Source organism: Neophocaena asiaeorientalis, unplaced genomic scaffold (assembly GCF_003031525.2).
Source record: "Neophocaena asiaeorientalis asiaeorientalis breed wild unplaced genomic scaffold, Neophocaena_asiaeorientalis_V1.1 scaffold46, whole genome shotgun sequence".
Classification (NCBI taxonomy): Eukaryota; Metazoa; Chordata; class Mammalia; order Artiodactyla; family Phocoenidae; genus Neophocaena; species Neophocaena asiaeorientalis.
The window spans coordinates 1,417,307-1,434,859 of NW_020175393.1; the positions used below are offsets into that span (position 1 = coordinate 1,417,307).

The following is a 17,553-nucleotide window of genomic DNA, read 5'->3' on the forward strand; positions in this document are numbered from 1 at the left end:
CAATGTCTATATATTTGCTGTTGTTGTTTATTGGACTAGCTAAAACTTCCATTATTGTATTGACTAGGATTACTGAGAGCAGGTTTCCTTGCCTTGTCTCTCATCTTAAGAAGAAGGCTTTTGGGCTTCCCTGGTGGCGCAGTGGCTGAGAATCTGCCTGCCAGTGCAGGGGACACAGGTTCGAGCCCTGGTCCAGGAAGATCCCACATGCCACGGAGCAACTAAGCCCGTGTGCCACAACTACTGAGCCTGCACTCTAGAGCCGGCGAGCCACAACTACTGAAGCCCATGCACCTACAGCCTGTGCTCTGTGACAAGAGAAGCCACCGCAATGAAAAGCCCACGCACCGCAATAAATAAAAAGAGGAAGGCTTTCAACACTTCGCCATTATTGTGATGTGTGCTGTTGGATTTTTGAATATGTCCTTTAACAGGTTACGTTCATTTATCTTCAATATCAATGGATGTTGAATATTTTGAGTAGTTTTTCTGCATCGATTAAGATGAATAAACTTTTTCCTCTTTAATGTCCATATTTCTCCTAGTCTAACATCTGTTTTTTAACTTTGATAAATGTCTTTTTTTTTTTTTTTTCTTTTGCAGTACGCGGGCCTCTCACTGCTGCGGCCTCTCCCGTTGCAGAGCACAGGCTCCGGACGCGCAGGCTCTGCGGCCATGGCTCACGGGCATGTGGAATCCTCCCGGACCAGGGCACAAATCCGTGTCCCCTGCATCGGCAAGCGGACTCTCAACCGCTGCGCCACCAGGGAAGCCCCAGATAAATGTCTTTTGATATACATTTCTTCTGTTTCCCTTCTCAGTTGTCTTTACCCATCCAGGGTTGGTCTTTTCCAGTTTCCTCCATCACTACTCACTCTTCAAGCTCCTGCTCCATGTACTTTCCTAGGATTTCAAAGGTTGGGGGATGATGGCAGGGTTTTTAGACACTGTGTCTCCCCACAGTCTGCTCCCCACCACAAGCACGTTTGAATTCAAGTCAAAGCACTGGATTAGAAGATATGTGGCTTGAGTTCCAGTTTGGTCAATCTCCAATTATGCACCAAGACAAATCCCTTAAGTCCCCTGCCTTTCAGTCTCATAAATAAAATCCCTGCCCTGCCTACCCCCAGGATGGTTGGTAACTAAGAGTAGCAGAACAACTCTGCAAATTATTCACAGATAAGAGGTTGTTGTTTTTGTTACTAAGGTTATTAGAAGTAGTGTGAGATAACCAATATAGCTTGGTGGGGTCTTTTGTTTTGTTTTGTTTGGCCACGCCTTGCAGCATGTAGGATCTTTGTTCCCCAACCAGGAATCGAACCCGTTCCCCCTGCAGTGGAAGCTCAGAGTCCTAGCCACTGGGCCGCCAGGGAAGGCCCATAGCTTGTATTTCAAAACTAGTGGAATCTAGATCCACTCCCAATCAGCAGTGTGACTTTGTACTTGTTACTTCACCTTTCTGAATCTGGCTCCTTCATCTAGCTTGCAAATAAGAAATGCAAAGCACTTGACACAGAGTAAGAGCCCAGTGAATTGAGGGATCATTAAAAGGGATAATGCACGGGTACAGTTAGTCTGAAAAGCATAAAAAATATTCCATAAACGTAAGCAGTAAGGCCTCCATGGGCTCTAGGCTCGGAAAGACTCAAGCCAGTTCTCTAGCACCAGTAACAGCGCCCAGGTACGTAGGAGGTAAGGCGAGGAGGCTGACTGGAGAGAAAAATCCTCCTCTCCTGGGCCTCGAATTCCCACCGTCGGGCTTCCATGGAGCGCCAAGCTGTACTCAAGGTCATTAAGTTTGGTGATAAATGCCAAAGAGACCAGGGAATGGGCAGATTCAGCCACTCTGACATCCGCACAAGGGATCCAGCATCAACTTCCGGGATCAGTTCTAAGCATCTGGGAGACGTCGCGCACCATCCGCAATCACATCGATCCAGTCGGGGCTAACGAGTGCGCTTCCTACTGCCGCCGCTAGGGGGCACTGGTCGCGCCCCGCAAGGATTCTGTTTGCGCACGCGTGATTCCTTTCCTCCAGCGTCCCCGCCCCCACACGAGTTACGTTAGGGCGGCGTGTTCCCTGCAATTTCTGACGCAGCGAGCGGAGGCCGGGAGCCGAGCGGAAGTCCAGCGCGACTCCCGCTGGAGGAGGGGTGGGGTGAGAAAAGAAACAGTGAGGCCGGAAGTGTGACTAACCCGCCAGCCTCCCAGGGCATGGGAAGCAGGAACGGGAAGGCGGTGGCCTAGTGAGGTGTGGCCTCGGGAGGTGGACGACGCTGCGATTGGCCCTCGGCTGTGGCGGCGGCGATGATTGGCCCCTGAGTGCGGAGCGAGGTGAGCAGGGTGGCGGCCGTTGAAATTCAAAAGTGGCGGGTGTGGCGCCGCGCTGGCAGCGCCGGATCCCGGGACGAGCGTGTTCTGTGTCGCGAGCGCGCGAGAGAACGCGGGTCCCGGGAGGCCCGGCGCCCTGTCCTCTTCCATTGCGCTTCCCTGCCGTGTGTGGCACGGAGCTGGACATGGAGCCGCAGGTGAGTAGGGGTCGGCGCGGGTACGACAGCTGGTCGCCCCACCCCGCAGTGCTGACGTGCCGGCGGCCTCAGTTCTGCCTGCCTGCAGGGCCAAGGTCGTTCGCCCCCGCACAGTCGAAAGGGATGAGGGGTGGAGAGTGGAGAAGGCAGGGAGCAGCCACAGGAGTGGGGGTGGGGGGAGTCTGCCTGCCTTCCCGCAGCTTCAGGGAGTCCCCCACGCCCTTGCTCACTTTCATGTTTCCAGGATTTCCCATTTCGAATTCTCAGGCTTGTCTGAACACGTTCCCACCTGTCCATTCCTACTCACTATTGCAGTGTGGGTTCTGAGATGACCACTAGCTCTAGGGAAGTGGTGTCTGAGGCCAAATCCCTGCTGATGTCCTTTCGTGTCCTCTCTCCTCTTTGCGGCCTCTTCGGGGTGTAGGAAGGGGAGAAGGGGAATGGAGTACTGTGAACTGAAGGACTCCTCATTATCTCTCCTTCCCCAGGTTTTGCAGAGATCTCTGCTCAGTGGGACTGGTTAACTTAATTTCTTCTCTCATCAGTGCCCTGCTGCACCTCACAACCACCTGCAACCTCCCCTCTCCAGTGGAGAGAGGTGTGTTTGTGACAGTGAGAGTGGGTTGACTTCTGGTGCCAGAAAAGGCCTCCTGCCTGAATCCTCTGTTTACTAGTATTTCACATTCAGATTTACCCAAAGTCAGGTTTCAACTTGAAGAGATACTCTTTGTATCCTGCCAGCCAGAGAGCAGAGCAGTGTGATGTGACAGTGAAAAAAAATAGAAGCCTTCTCATATTTATTCATCACATATTTACTGAGCACCTATTATGTGCTTGGGATGCGGCAGTGAGCAAGCAGAGATCCCTGTCATCATGGAGCTGCCATTCCATGGGAGACAGGCAATATGTGATAAGTAAATTATATAATGCTGTTAAGAAGGTGATAAGGGCTATGGAGAAAAGGAAAATTTTGAGCAGATTAAGAGAGGGAAGGGGAGGCCAGCTGACAAGATAGACTGTTAAATTGGGTTGTCTTAGTAAGCTCCGTTAAGAAGGTGAGAGTTGAATAAAGACTTGAAAGAGGTGAGGGAAACAGGCAAGTAGTTATTAAGATCATTCCAGGCAGAGGGAATCGCTAGAGCAAAGCCACTAGAGTTGTGTAGCAAACCCGAAATGGAATGAGCAATGGGGAAGTTTGTGGGAAGGGATGTCAGGTAACAGAAGGGGCTGTTGAATGCATTGCTCCTCGCAGGGGCCGTTTTGAAGACTTTGATTTTTTTTCTCTGAGTGAGATGGTAATCACTGGATGGTTTTTTTTTTTGCGGTACGCGCGCCTCTCACTGTGTGGCCTCTCCCATTGCGGAGCACAGGCTCCAGACGCGCAGGCTCAGCGGCCATGGCTCACGGGCCCAGCCGCGGCATGTGGGATCTTCCCGGACCGGGGCACGAATCTGTGTCCCCTGCATCGGCAGGCGGACTCTCAACCACTGCGCCACCAGGGAAGCCCCACTGGATGGTTTTAAGCAAAGAGAGACAAGATCTGTCCTACAATTTAAGAGGACCACTCTAGGGGCTTCCCTGGTGGCGCAGTGGTTGAGAGTCCGCCTGCCGATGCAGGGGACACAGATTCGTGCCCCGGTCCGGGAAGATCCCACATGCCGCGGCTGGGCCCGTGAGCCATGGCCGCTGAGCCTGCGCGTCTGGAGCCTGTGCTCCGCAATGGGAGAGGCCACACAGTGAGAGGCGCGCGTACCGCCAAAAAAAAAAAGGAGAGGACCACTCTAGCAGCTGCATTGAGATTAGACTGTAAGGAAGAAAGGATAGAAACAAGGAGAGCTTTTAGGAATGGGGCAGGTTTTCTCAGCTTTCACATTATTGACTTCTTATGGGGGGCCGGGGGGATTGTCCTATAAGTTGTCTGTTGTTTAGCAGCATTCCTGGCTTCTACCCACTAGATGACAGTAGCAACCCCCACCTAATCATGACAAAGTGTCTCTAGACATTGTCAAACGTCCCCTGGGGAGTAAAGTCATCCCTAGTTGAGAACCATCCCTAGTTGAGAGAACCATCCCTAGTTGAGAACCAGTAGAGTGTGATAATCCAGGTGACAGATGATGGTAATTTGGATCATGGTAGTAGCAGAGGAGGTGGTTACAAGTGGTCCGATTACGGATCTATTTGGAAGATAGAGTTGGCCACGTTTGCTGATGTTAGACTTCGTGGTACGTAAGAGAATGAGAGGACTTTGGGTGTATTTGCTTGAGCAGCTGAAAGATGGATTTATATCAACTGAGATGGAGGAAGCTGCAAGAGAGCAAGGTTGAAGGAGGGTTAGACGTCAGGAGGTTAAGATTTCAGAGTCTGGGCTGGAGACAATAGTTTGGGAGTTGTCAGCATATGAATGGTGTTTAAAGCCATAGGAGTGGCCTAGAGTGTAGATAGAGAATAGAAAGACCACTGTTAAAGTTTGGGTATATGAAGAGGATCTACCAGCGAGGTAGGAAAACCAGGAGAGGATGATCTCCCAGGAGCTAAATGAAGCGAGTGTATTAAGGAAGAGAGAGAGTGATTAGTTGTATTACACGCTGCTGATGGGTCAAGAAACAAAAAGATGAAGAATTGGTTTAGCAACACAAGCAGACTTGTGACCTTGAGGGCAGTTTTGGTGGAATGGTGGGAGTGAAAGCCTGACTGGGACAGGGTTAGGAGAGAAAAACTCTTTTTGGTTGGAAGTAATAATAACATGTATTATATACTGATTGGAATGATCCAGGAGAGAGTGAAAATGATGGTGCAGAGGAGAGAAGGAAGGCTTGCTGGAGCACTATTCCTGTGTGGGTGAGGGTGGGAGCAGATGCTCACGTGCAGGAGATTCCTTAGCAGCAGGGCATCCATCTGTGATCCTGGGAAGTGGGTATAGGAGGGGTTCCATGAAAATCTGTTTTTATAGAAGGTTAAGTGCATATGCTTATTGTGGAAAGTTGGGAGTCATCCTGTCTAGCTTTATAGATGGGAGAAAAATAAATACTGTACTCTTAGGAGTTGTCCTGAATAAACAAACCTTTGAACACATTTTCTGAACCCACACAAATTCCTGGGAGGTAGGCCTTTAGTTGATCCACTATCGTAGTGTAGGGAGAACGAAGGCACAGGTAATTAAAAAAATTCAGTGTTTGACCTTGAAATACTTAAAAGAAAAATTTAGTTTTCATACTACATTTGATTAAAGTGAATTAAAATCAGCATTCTTTGTGCACATTTCTGCAGGTGGCAGGAAAAGAGAACACCACCTCCTTTTTTTCCCCTTTTTATTTGTATAGGAGCCAATGGTTTGGATGCATTGCAGTTTATTTGAGCATTTCCCTGCTGGTGGACATCTAATTTCATTCCTTGAAAAATGTATTGAGGGAATTCCCTGGCAGTCCGATGGTTAGGACTCCGTGCTTTCACTGCCAAGTTTGATCCCTGGTCGGGGAACTAAGATCCCACAGACTGTTCGGCGCTGCCAAAAATTAAAAAAAAAAAAGTATTGAGTCCTACCATGTAGCAGACATTGTACTGGGCACTCTGGTTCTATAGTTGTGAACAAAACAGGCATGTTCTTGTGATGCTCACAGTCTAATGTTAGGAAAGACAATAAACCAATAAACTAAAAATTTAAAAACCAGGATATCAAATTGTTTCAGAGTTTTCTCTTTAGTGATGTTCTGTGAACATCCTTAACCTCACTTTCCCAAAGTTGAACTTAGCATCTCTTAAAAATTAGCCCTTCAGTCACTCTCAGATCTCTCCATATCATTTCTTACAACTGCATGTGAATCTACAGTGGTTTTAAAATGAGAAGTTTAATTAAAAAACAAACAAACCCAGATTTTCCTTCTGTGATCTTGGGAACCAGGGCAGGCTTCTTGGAGTCAGCCTGGACTACATCTCCTTCACTGCCTGACCTCTAGCTACTCCCCCCCACCTCCACGCCAGCTCTGCTTAGCCATCAAACCCTTAGAACATCCCCTCTCAACTGAGTTCCATGAGAATTAAGATCTAATGCCCTAAGGCATCCTTTGTATCTAATGCATTAACTTCTCTCTGAGGCACCTAGAATGGTAAGAGCTGTTTTTTATATTCTTGGGAGAATTGAGAAAACAGATCATTTTCTGTAGAGCTTAATTCTCTTGTACCCCAGTTTGGAAAGGCTGCCCTAGAAAGTAAGCTCTGGGCAGGCAGGGACTTTACATTCATTACTCTCACACCAGAGCCTAGAAGAGCAGTCATTCAACAAATCTAGTGCAACAAATCCTTGTTGAATGGATGAATGAAGGAATGACGCCATCCCTCTGCTGCGATAACCCTCATCTTCTATTTCCGTTCATTCTTTGCATTGCGCACAGTTCACTTTTTCAGTAAAGATCGAGTCATACTATTCTTATGTTTAAAAATCATCAGTGTCCCTCTTGTCTTCAGTAGACCCCGGATTCCTTATCACGGCATACCACGGTCTTTCCCTTCTACCTCTCCCCACTTTCTATGCACATCCCTGTGTTCACTTGAACAAAATAATTTGTCATTCCTTACAAGTCCCTCTCCTTGCTTTCTGCTTGGAATGCTCCTCCTTGGCCCAAGCCCATCAAGCCAACTCTTCCTCATCTTTAAGGCTTGGCCTGAAAATACTTTGTAGAATTGTGTCTGACACTCTCCCCATCTAAACTGGATGCCCACACCCTCCTTTGGGATCCTTTTATGATAGCACTTGGTAAAGATTTAATCATCTCTTTAAATGCTTCGCTTGCCTACTGTCCTGTCACAATCTTGAGGGCAGGGACCATGTCTGTTACTCCAGAATCCAGATCATTTCCTGGCATGTAATAGGCACTTTGTAAATATTGAATGAATGAAGTAAACTGAAGGGCAGAGAGAGATTGGCCTTGGAATTAATAGTTACCTATAGTGAAAATCAGAAGTTGATCTGTACATGGTGCTTTCCTGATGGTGGGATAGGAGTAGGGTGACCACTTGTCCTGGTTTGCATAGGAATTACCTGGTTTTAGCACTGAAATGCTGTGTCCCAAGAAACCTCTCAGTTCTTGGCAAACCAGAATAGTTGGTCATCCTATGTAGGAGTAACCATAGGGTGGGCATGATCCCCACGTACTGAACTGGGCTGCTTAGAGGAGAGGATCTTTCTTTCCCACGCCCCTACCTCATACCTGTACTTCGGTGGTCTCCAGACTGGTCATGCCCCTGCTTCCTCGTCTTCCCCATGCAAGTCAGCCTACTTACACCTCATTATTATTTATTTATTTGTTTGTTTGTTTGTTTGTTTGTTTATTTTTGGCTGCATTGGGTCTTCTTTGCAGCACATGGGCTTTCTCTAGTTGTAGTGACCGGGGGCTACTCTTCGTTGCTGTGCACGGGCTTCTCATTGCGGTGGTTTCTCTTGTTGCAGAGCACAGTCTCTAGGTGCGCAGGCTTCAGTAGTTGTGGCTCATGGACTTAGTTGTTCCGCTGCATGTGGGGTCTTCCTGGACCAGGGCTCGAACCCGTGTCCCCTGCATTGGCAGATGGATGATTCTTAACCAGTGTGCCACCAGGGAAGTCCCTATTATTATTTATAATAGGCTCTTTTGTATGTTTTTCACATGCCTGATCAGAAACTGTATCTGGCTCTCCATATATGCAGGGCTAAAGCCTAAATTCCTGAGCTTAGCATCAACGCCCTATGAGACAGTGTGATCAAGTGGTTACAAACATGGCCTCCAGAACCAGACTATCTAGATTCTAACCCTGGCTTTGCTTTTTATTCACTGATGACTTTAGACCAGCTAGTTTACCTCTCAGCCTTCCTTCCCTCATCTGCAAAATGAGGCTAATAATAGCTCCTCCTCAGTGGGCTGGGAGGTTTAAGTCAGTTGATACAGATGAAGCATTTGAAACAGTTCCCAATAAATGTTACCTGCTCCTCCTACCCAGTCTTCAAACTTATTCTTCCAACTCTCTCCCTTGTTTATGATCTCAGCTTTCCCTAAAGGGGCATAGTGGTTTCCCAGCTGTACCATGTGCAAGCTTAAGGTTTTGCCTTCCGGAAGGAGTGTTCCTTTTCCCTGCTTTTTTAAGTACTGCCCTTAAACTTAGCTGAAATTCAGGATCTGTCCAGCTGTTCCCTTAGGGTTTGTGTTACGTCCCACCTCTCCATGGTTTTTAGACGGCACATCATCTGTGAGCCGCAGTTTGTGGCACAAGGGGTACTCATATAATGCTTGTTGGTGGTGATGAGAATTAGGCTGGGGGGCCATAAACGGGAGTTCTTGGGACATTTGGGCCACAGGGTATTGTCTGAAGGGTCTCTCTCTTCCCAGCAGAGGTCCCCCTTGTTGGAAGTGAAGGGGAACATAGAACTGAAGAGAGCCCTGGCCAAGGCCCCTTCCCGGCTCCCTCTCCCGGGAAGCAGGCTGAAGAGGGGTCCCGACCAGATGGAGGAGGACTTGGAGCCTGAGAAGGTGAGCTGGGTTTGGAAATCCATGTACGTGTGTGTGTGTGTGTATAAAACCATCAGACGGTAACCATGGACTCCACCCCCCATCCTTGTCTTTCCCCAGAAAAGGACACGAGGCCTGGGCACCAAAGTGGCCACGTCCCGCCCCAGAGCAACGGCCCTCACCACTGTGCCACAGACACAAGGCCAGACCGCAGGTGGGCTCCAGGGCACAAAGTCCAGTTCTCTTCAACTCACTTCTTTCTTTTTCTTTTTCTTTTCTTTCAATCTTAGCTTATTTTGAATAGGTAGTGTTTCACTTGTTTCACATTGTTTCAAAATTCCGAAGGCACGAAAGTTGTTATACAGTGAAAAATCTCCTTCCTGCCCATGTTCCCCAGGCACCCAGTCCCCCCACCAGGGGCAACTGTGAGTCCTTCCAGGGATGTTCTGTGGGTTTGCAAGCAAATATGGGCATGTTCCCCAACATGTTTTACACACATGCTAGTGTACTTTACACCTGGTTCTGCTCCCTTGCTCTTTTTGCTTGTCTTGGTCCAACTTGTTTCTTGGCTTGTTGGTCCTAGGAAGGATATCTCTAGGAGTTGGTCAGATTTAAGGGAAGAAGGAAGTTATCTTATTTCTTCTAATCCTCTGAAAAAGCAGCTCCTCTGCCTTCGGCCCAGCCAGGGTACATGCCACCCTGAGAATCATGACTCTGCTTTTCTTCTGTCCAATCTCCCGACAGTGCCGAAAGTTCCCAGGAAGACAGGACCCCGATGTTCCGCAGCTATCGCCACAGGTAACAGTGCTTAAGACCTGGGGCCAAGAAGGGATTGGGGGTAAAGGGAGAAGGATGGAGGTGGAGGGACCCTGATGCTATAATTCTTTATGTCACCTCCCCAATTCTCTAGTGCTGAAGAATCAGAAGCCAGGCCCTGCTGTTCCTGCCCAGAAGCCTGGCAGTAGGTGACAAATATAATCCTTGGGTGAGAGGCTGGGATAGGGAAGAGGAGGTGGTGAGTACCTAGAAAAATCCTTTTGGTCTCTTCCCTGTCTGAAGAAGAAGGAGATGGAGGGTCAGGTGTGGAGGCCCTAAAGGCTAGGAGGGAGGAGAGAGCGAGACAGAGCCAAGAGTTCCCTGACCTTTGTCTTTTCTGTGCCCATCTTAGCAACAGCTGCTCCTCCTGTGGTGGGAAGGAAGAAACCCAGCAAACGTCCAGCCTGGGACTTAAAGGGTCAGTTATGTGACCTAAACGCAGAGCTGAAATGCTGCCGTGAGAGGACCCAGATGTTGGACCAGGAGAACCAACAGCTGCGGAACCAGCTCAGGGAGGCCCAGCAACAGGCCACGGCCCTGGGGACAGAGCGCAGGACGCTGGAAGAGGAGTTGGCCAGGATGCGGGCCCAGGCTGAGCAGGGCCAACAGGAGCTGGGGAACCTGAGCACTCGGGTCCTAGAGCTGGAAGAGCGGCTGGGCACGCAGGAGGGCTTAGTGCAAGAGCTCCAGAAAGAACAGCTGGAACTGCAGGAGGAGCGGAGGGGGCTGGCTGCCCAGCTGGAGGAGCAGGAGGTAAGGGCCAGGTTCTCGCCAAGTGCTGACCCTTCTTTCTAGGTTGCCCGGAAGTCACTTTGGCCTTTGAATCCCTGACCACCTCTCTCTGGCAGTACACCTCCGTCCCCTACCCTGCTCCCCCGTCGCCCCCACCCCCGCCCACTCCTGACTCTGTCTTGCTTTCTGCCCCACTTCACCCTATCCTGACTCTGTTTCCGTATCTTCCCCGGGTCTGTATCGCCTCTACTTCTCCGTCCCCTTTCTTCTTTCTCTGTTTTCCTGATAAAAATTCCCACGCATTCTCTCTTCTCCTCATCCATTTGACTCCTTGGCGAGCACCAACTAGATTGCATTACTTGTAGTCTCTCAAATGACTCGATTCTCAATTCAGGGCATTTTGCATATACACGTCCCTCTTTGTGGAATATTCTTTCTGCACTCCATCCTTCCCTTGGTCCACTCCCATACTTTTTGGGTGTCAGCCTAGATATCATTCTCCTTGTGCCCCTTCTGGATGCTCCCATAGCACTCCCTATTCTAGTACTATGATTCCTATTTCCTTATCTCTTTCTTTACCAGTCTGTGAAGTCCTTGGGGGCAGGGCCCAGCCCACCTCCCACCCCTGCATCCCATCATGACTTGTTCTTGTTCTTGGTTGCATCTCACCCTCTGTGTCTGCTCTGTTCTGGACAGAGGAGGCTACAGGCATCAGAAGCTGCTCTGTCAGGCAGCCAAGCAGAGCTGGCATCCCTGCGCCAGGAGGCTGCAGCCCAGGCGGACTTACTGTTTAAGCGGGAAGAACGTCTCCATGGGCTCGAGATGGAGCGCCGGCGGCTACACAACCAGCTGCAGGAACTCAAAGGCAATGTCCGTGTCTTCTGCCGGGTCCGCCCCGTCCTTCCAGGGGAGTCCACCCCACCCCCTGGCTTCCTGCTATTTCCCTCCGGCCCCAGCGGGCCCTCCGACCCTCCAACCCGACTCAGCCTCTCCCGGTCTGACGAGCGGCGTGGGACCCTGAGTGGGGCGCCAGCTGCCCCCACCCGCCATGACTTCTCCTTTGACCGGGTATTCCCACCAGGGAGTGGACAGGATGAAGTGTTTGAAGAGATTTCCATGCTTGTCCAGTCAGCCCTGGATGGCTACCCAGTATGCATCTTTGCCTACGGCCAGACAGGCAGTGGCAAGACCTTCACCATGGAGGGTGGGCCTGGGGGAGACCCCCAGGTGGAGGGGCTGATCCCTCGGGCCCTGCGGCACCTCTTTTCTGTGGCCCAGGAGCTAAGTGGCCAGGGCTGGACCTACAGCTTTGTGGCAAGTTACGTAGAGATCTACAATGAGACTGTCCGAGACCTGCTGGCCACTGGGACCCGGAAGGGCCATGGGGGTGAGTGTGAGATTCGCCGGGCAGGGCCGGGGAGCGAGGAGCTTACTGTCACCAACGCCCGATATGTTCCTGTCTCCTGTGAGAGAGAGGTAAGTGCTGAGGGGCACTAGCCTGGACACTGGGGAGGCATGGGCAGGGTGACAAGGATGGAGGTGGACGAGCAGGGGGAGGAGAACGCTGAGGATGAGGAAGGGTGAGTGGTGAGGGGTAGATTGCATATTCAGTTTTGGCTGGTGGGCTATGAGGTGCATCCGCCTTTGTGGAACCAAGGAGTGGAGAGAAGTGATGGGCCTGCTGAAGCGGGTGCCACTGGGCCCTGCCCGTCAATCTCAGGTCTCACCTCTGCCCACTCTTCTTGCTCAGTTCATGACATCCATGCTGGCCTCCCGCCTGTTCCTCAGCCTGCTCGTCACACCCTCAAATCAGGGCCTTTGCACGTGCTGTCTCCTTTGCCTGAACATTCCTGCTCCTCTCCTGGAAGGGCTTGCTCCCTCGTTTAAGATTTTAAGGCATTGAGGCCATCCCTGACCATCCTTTTTTTTTTCTTTCCCTAACTTTTGGCCGCACTGCACAGCTTGTGAGATCTTAGTTCCCCAACCAGGGATTGAACCCGGACCCCAGCAGTGAAAGCACAGAGTCCTAAGCACTAGACCACCAGGGAATTCCCGCTGGCCATCCTTTCTAAAATTGCAACCCTCAGCCTCACGTGCTACTTTTCTGTTTTATTTTACTCCTTAGTACTCTCAGACACACTGTGTATTTTACTTATTCTTTTGCTGGCTAGAAAGAAAGCATCAGGAGGGCAGGTGCTGAGTCTTACTCATCGCCTTACCTGACCTAGCTATGTACTGACTTCTACCTGCCTTTGCCTCTTTTTGCTGTCCATCCCCAGGTGGAGGCCCTGCTCCATCTGGCCCGCCAGAACCGGGCTGTGGCCCGCACAGCCCAGAATGAGCGATCGTCACGAAGTCACAGTGTGTTCCAGCTGCAGATCTCTGGGGAGCATGCTGGCCGAGGCCTGCAGTGTGCGGCCCCCCTCAGCCTTGTGGACCTGGCTGGGAGTGAGCGGCTAGACCCCGGCTTGGCCCTCGGCCCTGGAGAGCGGGAACGCCTTCGGGAAACGCAGGCCATTAACAGCAGCCTGTCCACGCTGGGGCTGGTCATCATGGCCTTGAGCAACAAGGTAGTAATGGGGGTGGGGGCAGGCGGACCCCAGGGAGAGGTTGGGGCTGACCATGCTGAACCCAGCCCTGTCCTAACCACCTGTCCCCCCACAACCCTCTAGGAGTCCCACGTGCCTTACCGGAACAGCAAGCTGACCTACCTGCTGCAGAACTCTCTGGGCGGCAGCGCTAAGATGTGAGGGGAAGGGGTGGGCTGGGAACCACAACGTTGGGGTCAGGGTGGGGGAGGCAACACCGTGAAGACCTGGCCCAGGCTCTGCCCAGCCACTGATGCTGGGGCTTGGCCCCCTCTCTCTCCACAGGCTCATGTTTGTGAACATTTCTCCCCTAGAAGAGAACGTCTCTGAGTCCCTCAACTCCCTCCGTTTTGCCTCCAAGGTGCGGTCACTACCAGTCCCATCCCTGTCAGACCTCCTGGGGATTATAGGCTTCTCCACCCCTACCCTACTGTCCTTCAGGCCAGAGGGCATGGTTCATCCAGAATGGATGTACATTTGCCAGGCATCTGGGGCACTACCTACCTGGATCCTTTTTTTTAAAAAAAAACTATTGACGTTTGGGGGTTTTTAATTAAGTTTTTAAAAATAGGTAGTTGAAAGGTCAAAACTATATCAATAGAAAGCTATATATGACAAGTGAGATTTAACCACTGCCCCTGTCCCCATTCTCCCCACTTGCCCTAGTAATCATTTTCATCATTTTACTTATCCTTCCAATGTTTCTTTTTGCAAATACAAGCAACATGCATGGGATTTCCCTCCTTATATAAGACGTTTCTTCTCCCCCTCTCATATATTATGTTGTCCCGTGCTTTTTTTTTTTTTTTTTTTTTGCGGTCCACAGGCCTCTCACTGCTGTGGCCTCTCCTGCTGCAGAGCGGGCCCAGCTGCTCCGCAGCATGTGGGATCCTCCCGGACCGGGGCACGAACCTGCGCCCCCTGCATTGGCAGGCGGACTCTCAAACACTGCGCCACCAGGAGAGCCCCGGGGAGCGCCCCCATTATTTTTACATCTACCTAGGACTCCACTGTGTAGATGCACCAAAGTTTATCCACCAGTTCCCTCTACTGGACACTTGGATTATTTCCACCCTTTTACTATTACATACAAAGCCATGTTGGCTAACCTTGTACATTATCATTTTATATTTGTTTAGTTACATCTAACTATCTAGGGAGAGATTCCTTGAAATGGAATTCCTGGATCAAAGACGTACAGGTTTTTCAGACTGTTCCAAATAGTGTGAATTCAGGCTCCAATCCCCATGAAGATCAGCTGTGTCCATGGCCATGAATTCTCTAGGAGATTTAAGCTCCTTCTACTAGAGTTAAATCAGGATGTTTCTTTACTGTCTGCCTCCAGAGGGCAGTTTTTTCCTCTGGTTACTTGTTTTCCTGAGGGTATAGTCCTACGATGTGTTCTGGCCTTATTCAGGGTCTCTGATCTTGTGTGCCCTTCTGCACTCTTGCTGCCATGGTAGTGGTCAGCCACCTTAGCACCCTGCCCTGGTCTACTTTAATCAGGATTTCCCTTGCAATCTTGCAAGTTCAGGTAAAGTTCTTTTTTTTTTTTTTAGTTTATTTATTTTTTGGCTGCTTTGGGTCTTCATTGCTGCACGTGGGCTTTTTCTGGTTGCGGCGAGCGGGGGCTGCTCAGGTTTCTTACTGCGGCGGCTTCTTATTGTGGGAGCATGGGCTCTAGGCACACAGGCTTCAGTAGTCGTGGTGCAGGGGCTTAGTTGCTTTGCGGCAAGTGGGATCTGCCCGGACCAGGCCTCAAACCCGTGTCCCCTGCGTTGGCAGGCGGATTCTTAATCTCTGCGCCACCAGGGAAGTCCCCAAGTAAAGTTCTAGCAACATCATTAGCACCCAACAACATGAACTCTTTAATATCCTCTAATACCCAGTAGATGTTGAATTTCCCTATTGTCTCAGAAATGCTTTTTATACATTAGGTTTGCTCTGTTCTGTTCTGGATCTGCTCTGTTCAGGATCAAAGCCGCCCATTTCATATGGTTGAAATTGTCTTGAGTTTCTTTTTAAATTTTTATTTATTTATTTATGGCTGCATTGGGTCTTCGTTGCTGTGTGCGGGCTTTCTTTAGCTGTGGCGAGCCGGGGCTACTCTTCATTCTGGTGTGTGGGCTTCTCACTGTGGTGGCTTCTCTTGTTGCGGAGCATGGGATCTTGGTGTGCGGGCTTCAGTAGTTGTGGCACATGGGCTTAGTTGCTCCACAGCACGTGGGATCTTCCTGGGGAGTAGGGCTTGAACCCGTGTGCCCTGCGTTGGTACGCAGATTCTTAACCACTGCGCCACCAGGGAAGTCCGAGTTTCTTTTAATCTATAATAATCTCATCCCCTTTTATAGCATTTATTTGTTGAAGAAGTAGGGTCACTTGTCCTATAGAATATACCATATTCTAGATTTTGGCTGGTTGCTTCCTCTTTCCTTCACAATTTTTGTAGATTTAGAGGCTTGATTTGAATCAGGTTTAAATTTCTTGGGAAAAAAACTTCGATGGTGTGATATACTTTCTATTGCATCATATCAGGAGGCACCTAGTATCTAGTTGTTCCACTTTTTTTCCCCCTCCCCCTAATTGTTCCACTTTTAATGATATAAAAATTGATCATTGGGGGCTTCCCTGGTGGCGCAGTGGTTGAGAGTCCGCCTGCCGATGCAGGGGACGCGGGTTCGTGCCCCGGTCCGGGAGGATCCAACATGCCGCGGAGCGGCTGGGCCCGTGAGCCATGGCCGCTGAGCCTGCGTGTCCGGAGCCTGTGCTCTGCAGCGGGAGAGGCCACAACAGTGAGAGGCCCGCGTAACGCAAAAAAAAAAAAAAAATTGATCATTGGATTTGGGTATTGTCAGCCTGATCTATCCATTTAAAAACTCCCTATCAGCTTTTTCCCCTAGTGATTTTATCAGTAATACTATCTAGATCTATTATTAGGGAGTTTTTAAATGGTGATTTTTTTTAAATGGTGATTTTCTCAGTTCTACATTTATTAATCACAATTCTTCTATAAATAACTCCCCTTTACCATCTATTTGGTTATTCTGAAATTCAGTCCATATAGGTAAGATGGGATAAATTCTAGATTCTTTATCAATTTTCAGTATTATAAGTTGGTATCCTGGCAACTTTCAAAGGTGAACAGTGAGTTTTTATCCAGGAGGTAACATCTTACAGATACTTACTTGTACTTTTGGTATATATCCTTTGCGGTCATTATTCGTTCTGATGCTCAAATTGCCCATCTTTGTCCAGTAGAAGCTCCAGCTTGGCTCCTGTGTCCTTTAGATAGGTCCCCAGTAGTCTTTACTCCAGATCCATCTTGTACATTTCCTCCCCTAGGCTTGGAATCATTAATTTTCCAAATAGCCTTGGTTCCTAAATTTGTGTTGTTCTTGTTTTATCTAGCTTATTAAGCATTAGTGTTGGGAGAGCTTTGGGGGTGTCTAGTCCGAGGTACTGCTAGAAACAGAAGCTCCTCTCTCTGCTCCTTTGTGGGGCTTTTGTTCCTTCTCAGGCCTTTCCTCCTCTTCCAGACCTAGAATACCTAGTGGGCATGGGAGAACTGAGACCAGCCTGAACTTCCTTTCAGAGCCCTTATTTTAGGATTCTCTGAGGGCAGCCCAAATATTGGGGGTTGGGAGGTGATTTGGAGAAAACTGTTCTTTTGGTTACTCTGAAAACGTTTTTTATTTTGTCTAAACCCCCTGCCCGCAGGTGAACCAGTGTGTTATTGGTACTGCCCAGGCCAATAGGAAATGAAGACGGATCTAGATTTATTGTTTGTTTTTTTAAATAAAGGTTTTATTAGCGGTTGCTCAATAAGGGAGATATTTTTCATGCCTGTAAAGATGGGAACTGTGGATCTTCCATTCTGCCAAGCATTTGTGTGTGTGTTTCACGAGGTTAGGGCTTCAGCTTTTCTCCCTAACAGACCATCCCCGGAGTCGGGTGGCCTCTAGCTCCCATACCCTGCCCCCGTCGTCCGCGTCTAGGAGTTGCCCACTAGGTGTCCACAGTCACTAGTTCTGTTTCCCCTTTGCCACAGGCCACCCCAGCACGGGGCAGGAACTCCTCTGGCGAGTGTGGGAAGGTAGGAACCCGAGCCCAGGGGCGCGGCTGGCGCTCCCTCCCACAAACTGCTGGCTCTTTCCTCCCGCTCTTTCCCTGCCTTCCCGTTCGAACCGCTGGGGCTGGCCCCGCCCGCTGCCCATTGGCTGGCTCTCGGCGGCGTCACCGCCTCGGTACTAGCCCTCCCGGTCCGTGGACCCGCCTTAGAAGTGCGGGGCGGGACGCAAGCCCCGACTCCCTCGCGCCAACTGCCGAGGGCCACCGCCCCGTAAAGGAGGGGCTGGGTCCTCCCAGGTGCCGCGCGCGCCGGAGGGGTCACGCGTGCGCAGAAGCACGGCGACGGTG

The 17,553-nt window shown here is 50.0% G+C and overlaps 1 protein-coding gene across 3 annotated transcripts; it reads left to right on the top strand.

Annotated features, from left to right (window-relative positions):
• The first annotated feature begins 2,190 nt into the window (after positions 1-2,190).
• On the top strand, positions 2,191-16,924 carry KIFC1 (kinesin family member C1). Of its 3 annotated transcripts, none has more exons than XM_024766119.1 (11): positions 2,191-2,334; positions 8,882-9,022; positions 9,122-9,215; positions 9,746-9,799; positions 9,912-9,962; positions 10,170-10,570; positions 11,246-12,025; positions 12,829-13,119; positions 13,222-13,295; positions 13,423-13,498; positions 16,855-16,924. In XM_024766119.1, exons 2-11 carry the CDS (start codon positions 8,996-8,998, stop codon positions 16,897-16,899), a joined length of 1,893 nt encoding a protein of 630 aa, XP_024621887.1. In that variant the 5' UTR covers positions 2,191-2,334; positions 8,882-8,995; the 3' UTR covers positions 16,900-16,924. The 3 variants fall into 3 exon arrangements, with proteins under 3 accessions (XP_024621887.1, XP_024621885.1, XP_024621886.1); XM_024766117.1 differs by lacking the exon at positions 2,191-2,334 and adding an exon at positions 2,386-2,528; XM_024766118.1 differs by lacking the exon at positions 2,191-2,334 and adding an exon at positions 2,386-2,528 and having other exon boundaries at positions 8,885-9,022.
• The last annotated feature ends 629 nt before the right edge of the window (positions 16,925-17,553 follow it).

Excerpts from the sequence above, each read along its gene's own strand:
- KIFC1 (XM_024766117.1), top strand. Across the intron at positions 9,963-10,169 it reads TCCTGCCCAGAAGCCTGGCA|CAACAGCTGCTCCTCCTGTG; the intron begins GTAGGTGACAAA and ends TGCCCATCTTAG. Across the intron at positions 13,120-13,221 it reads TCATGGCCTTGAGCAACAAG|GAGTCCCACGTGCCTTACCG; the intron begins GTAGTAATGGGG and ends ACAACCCTCTAG.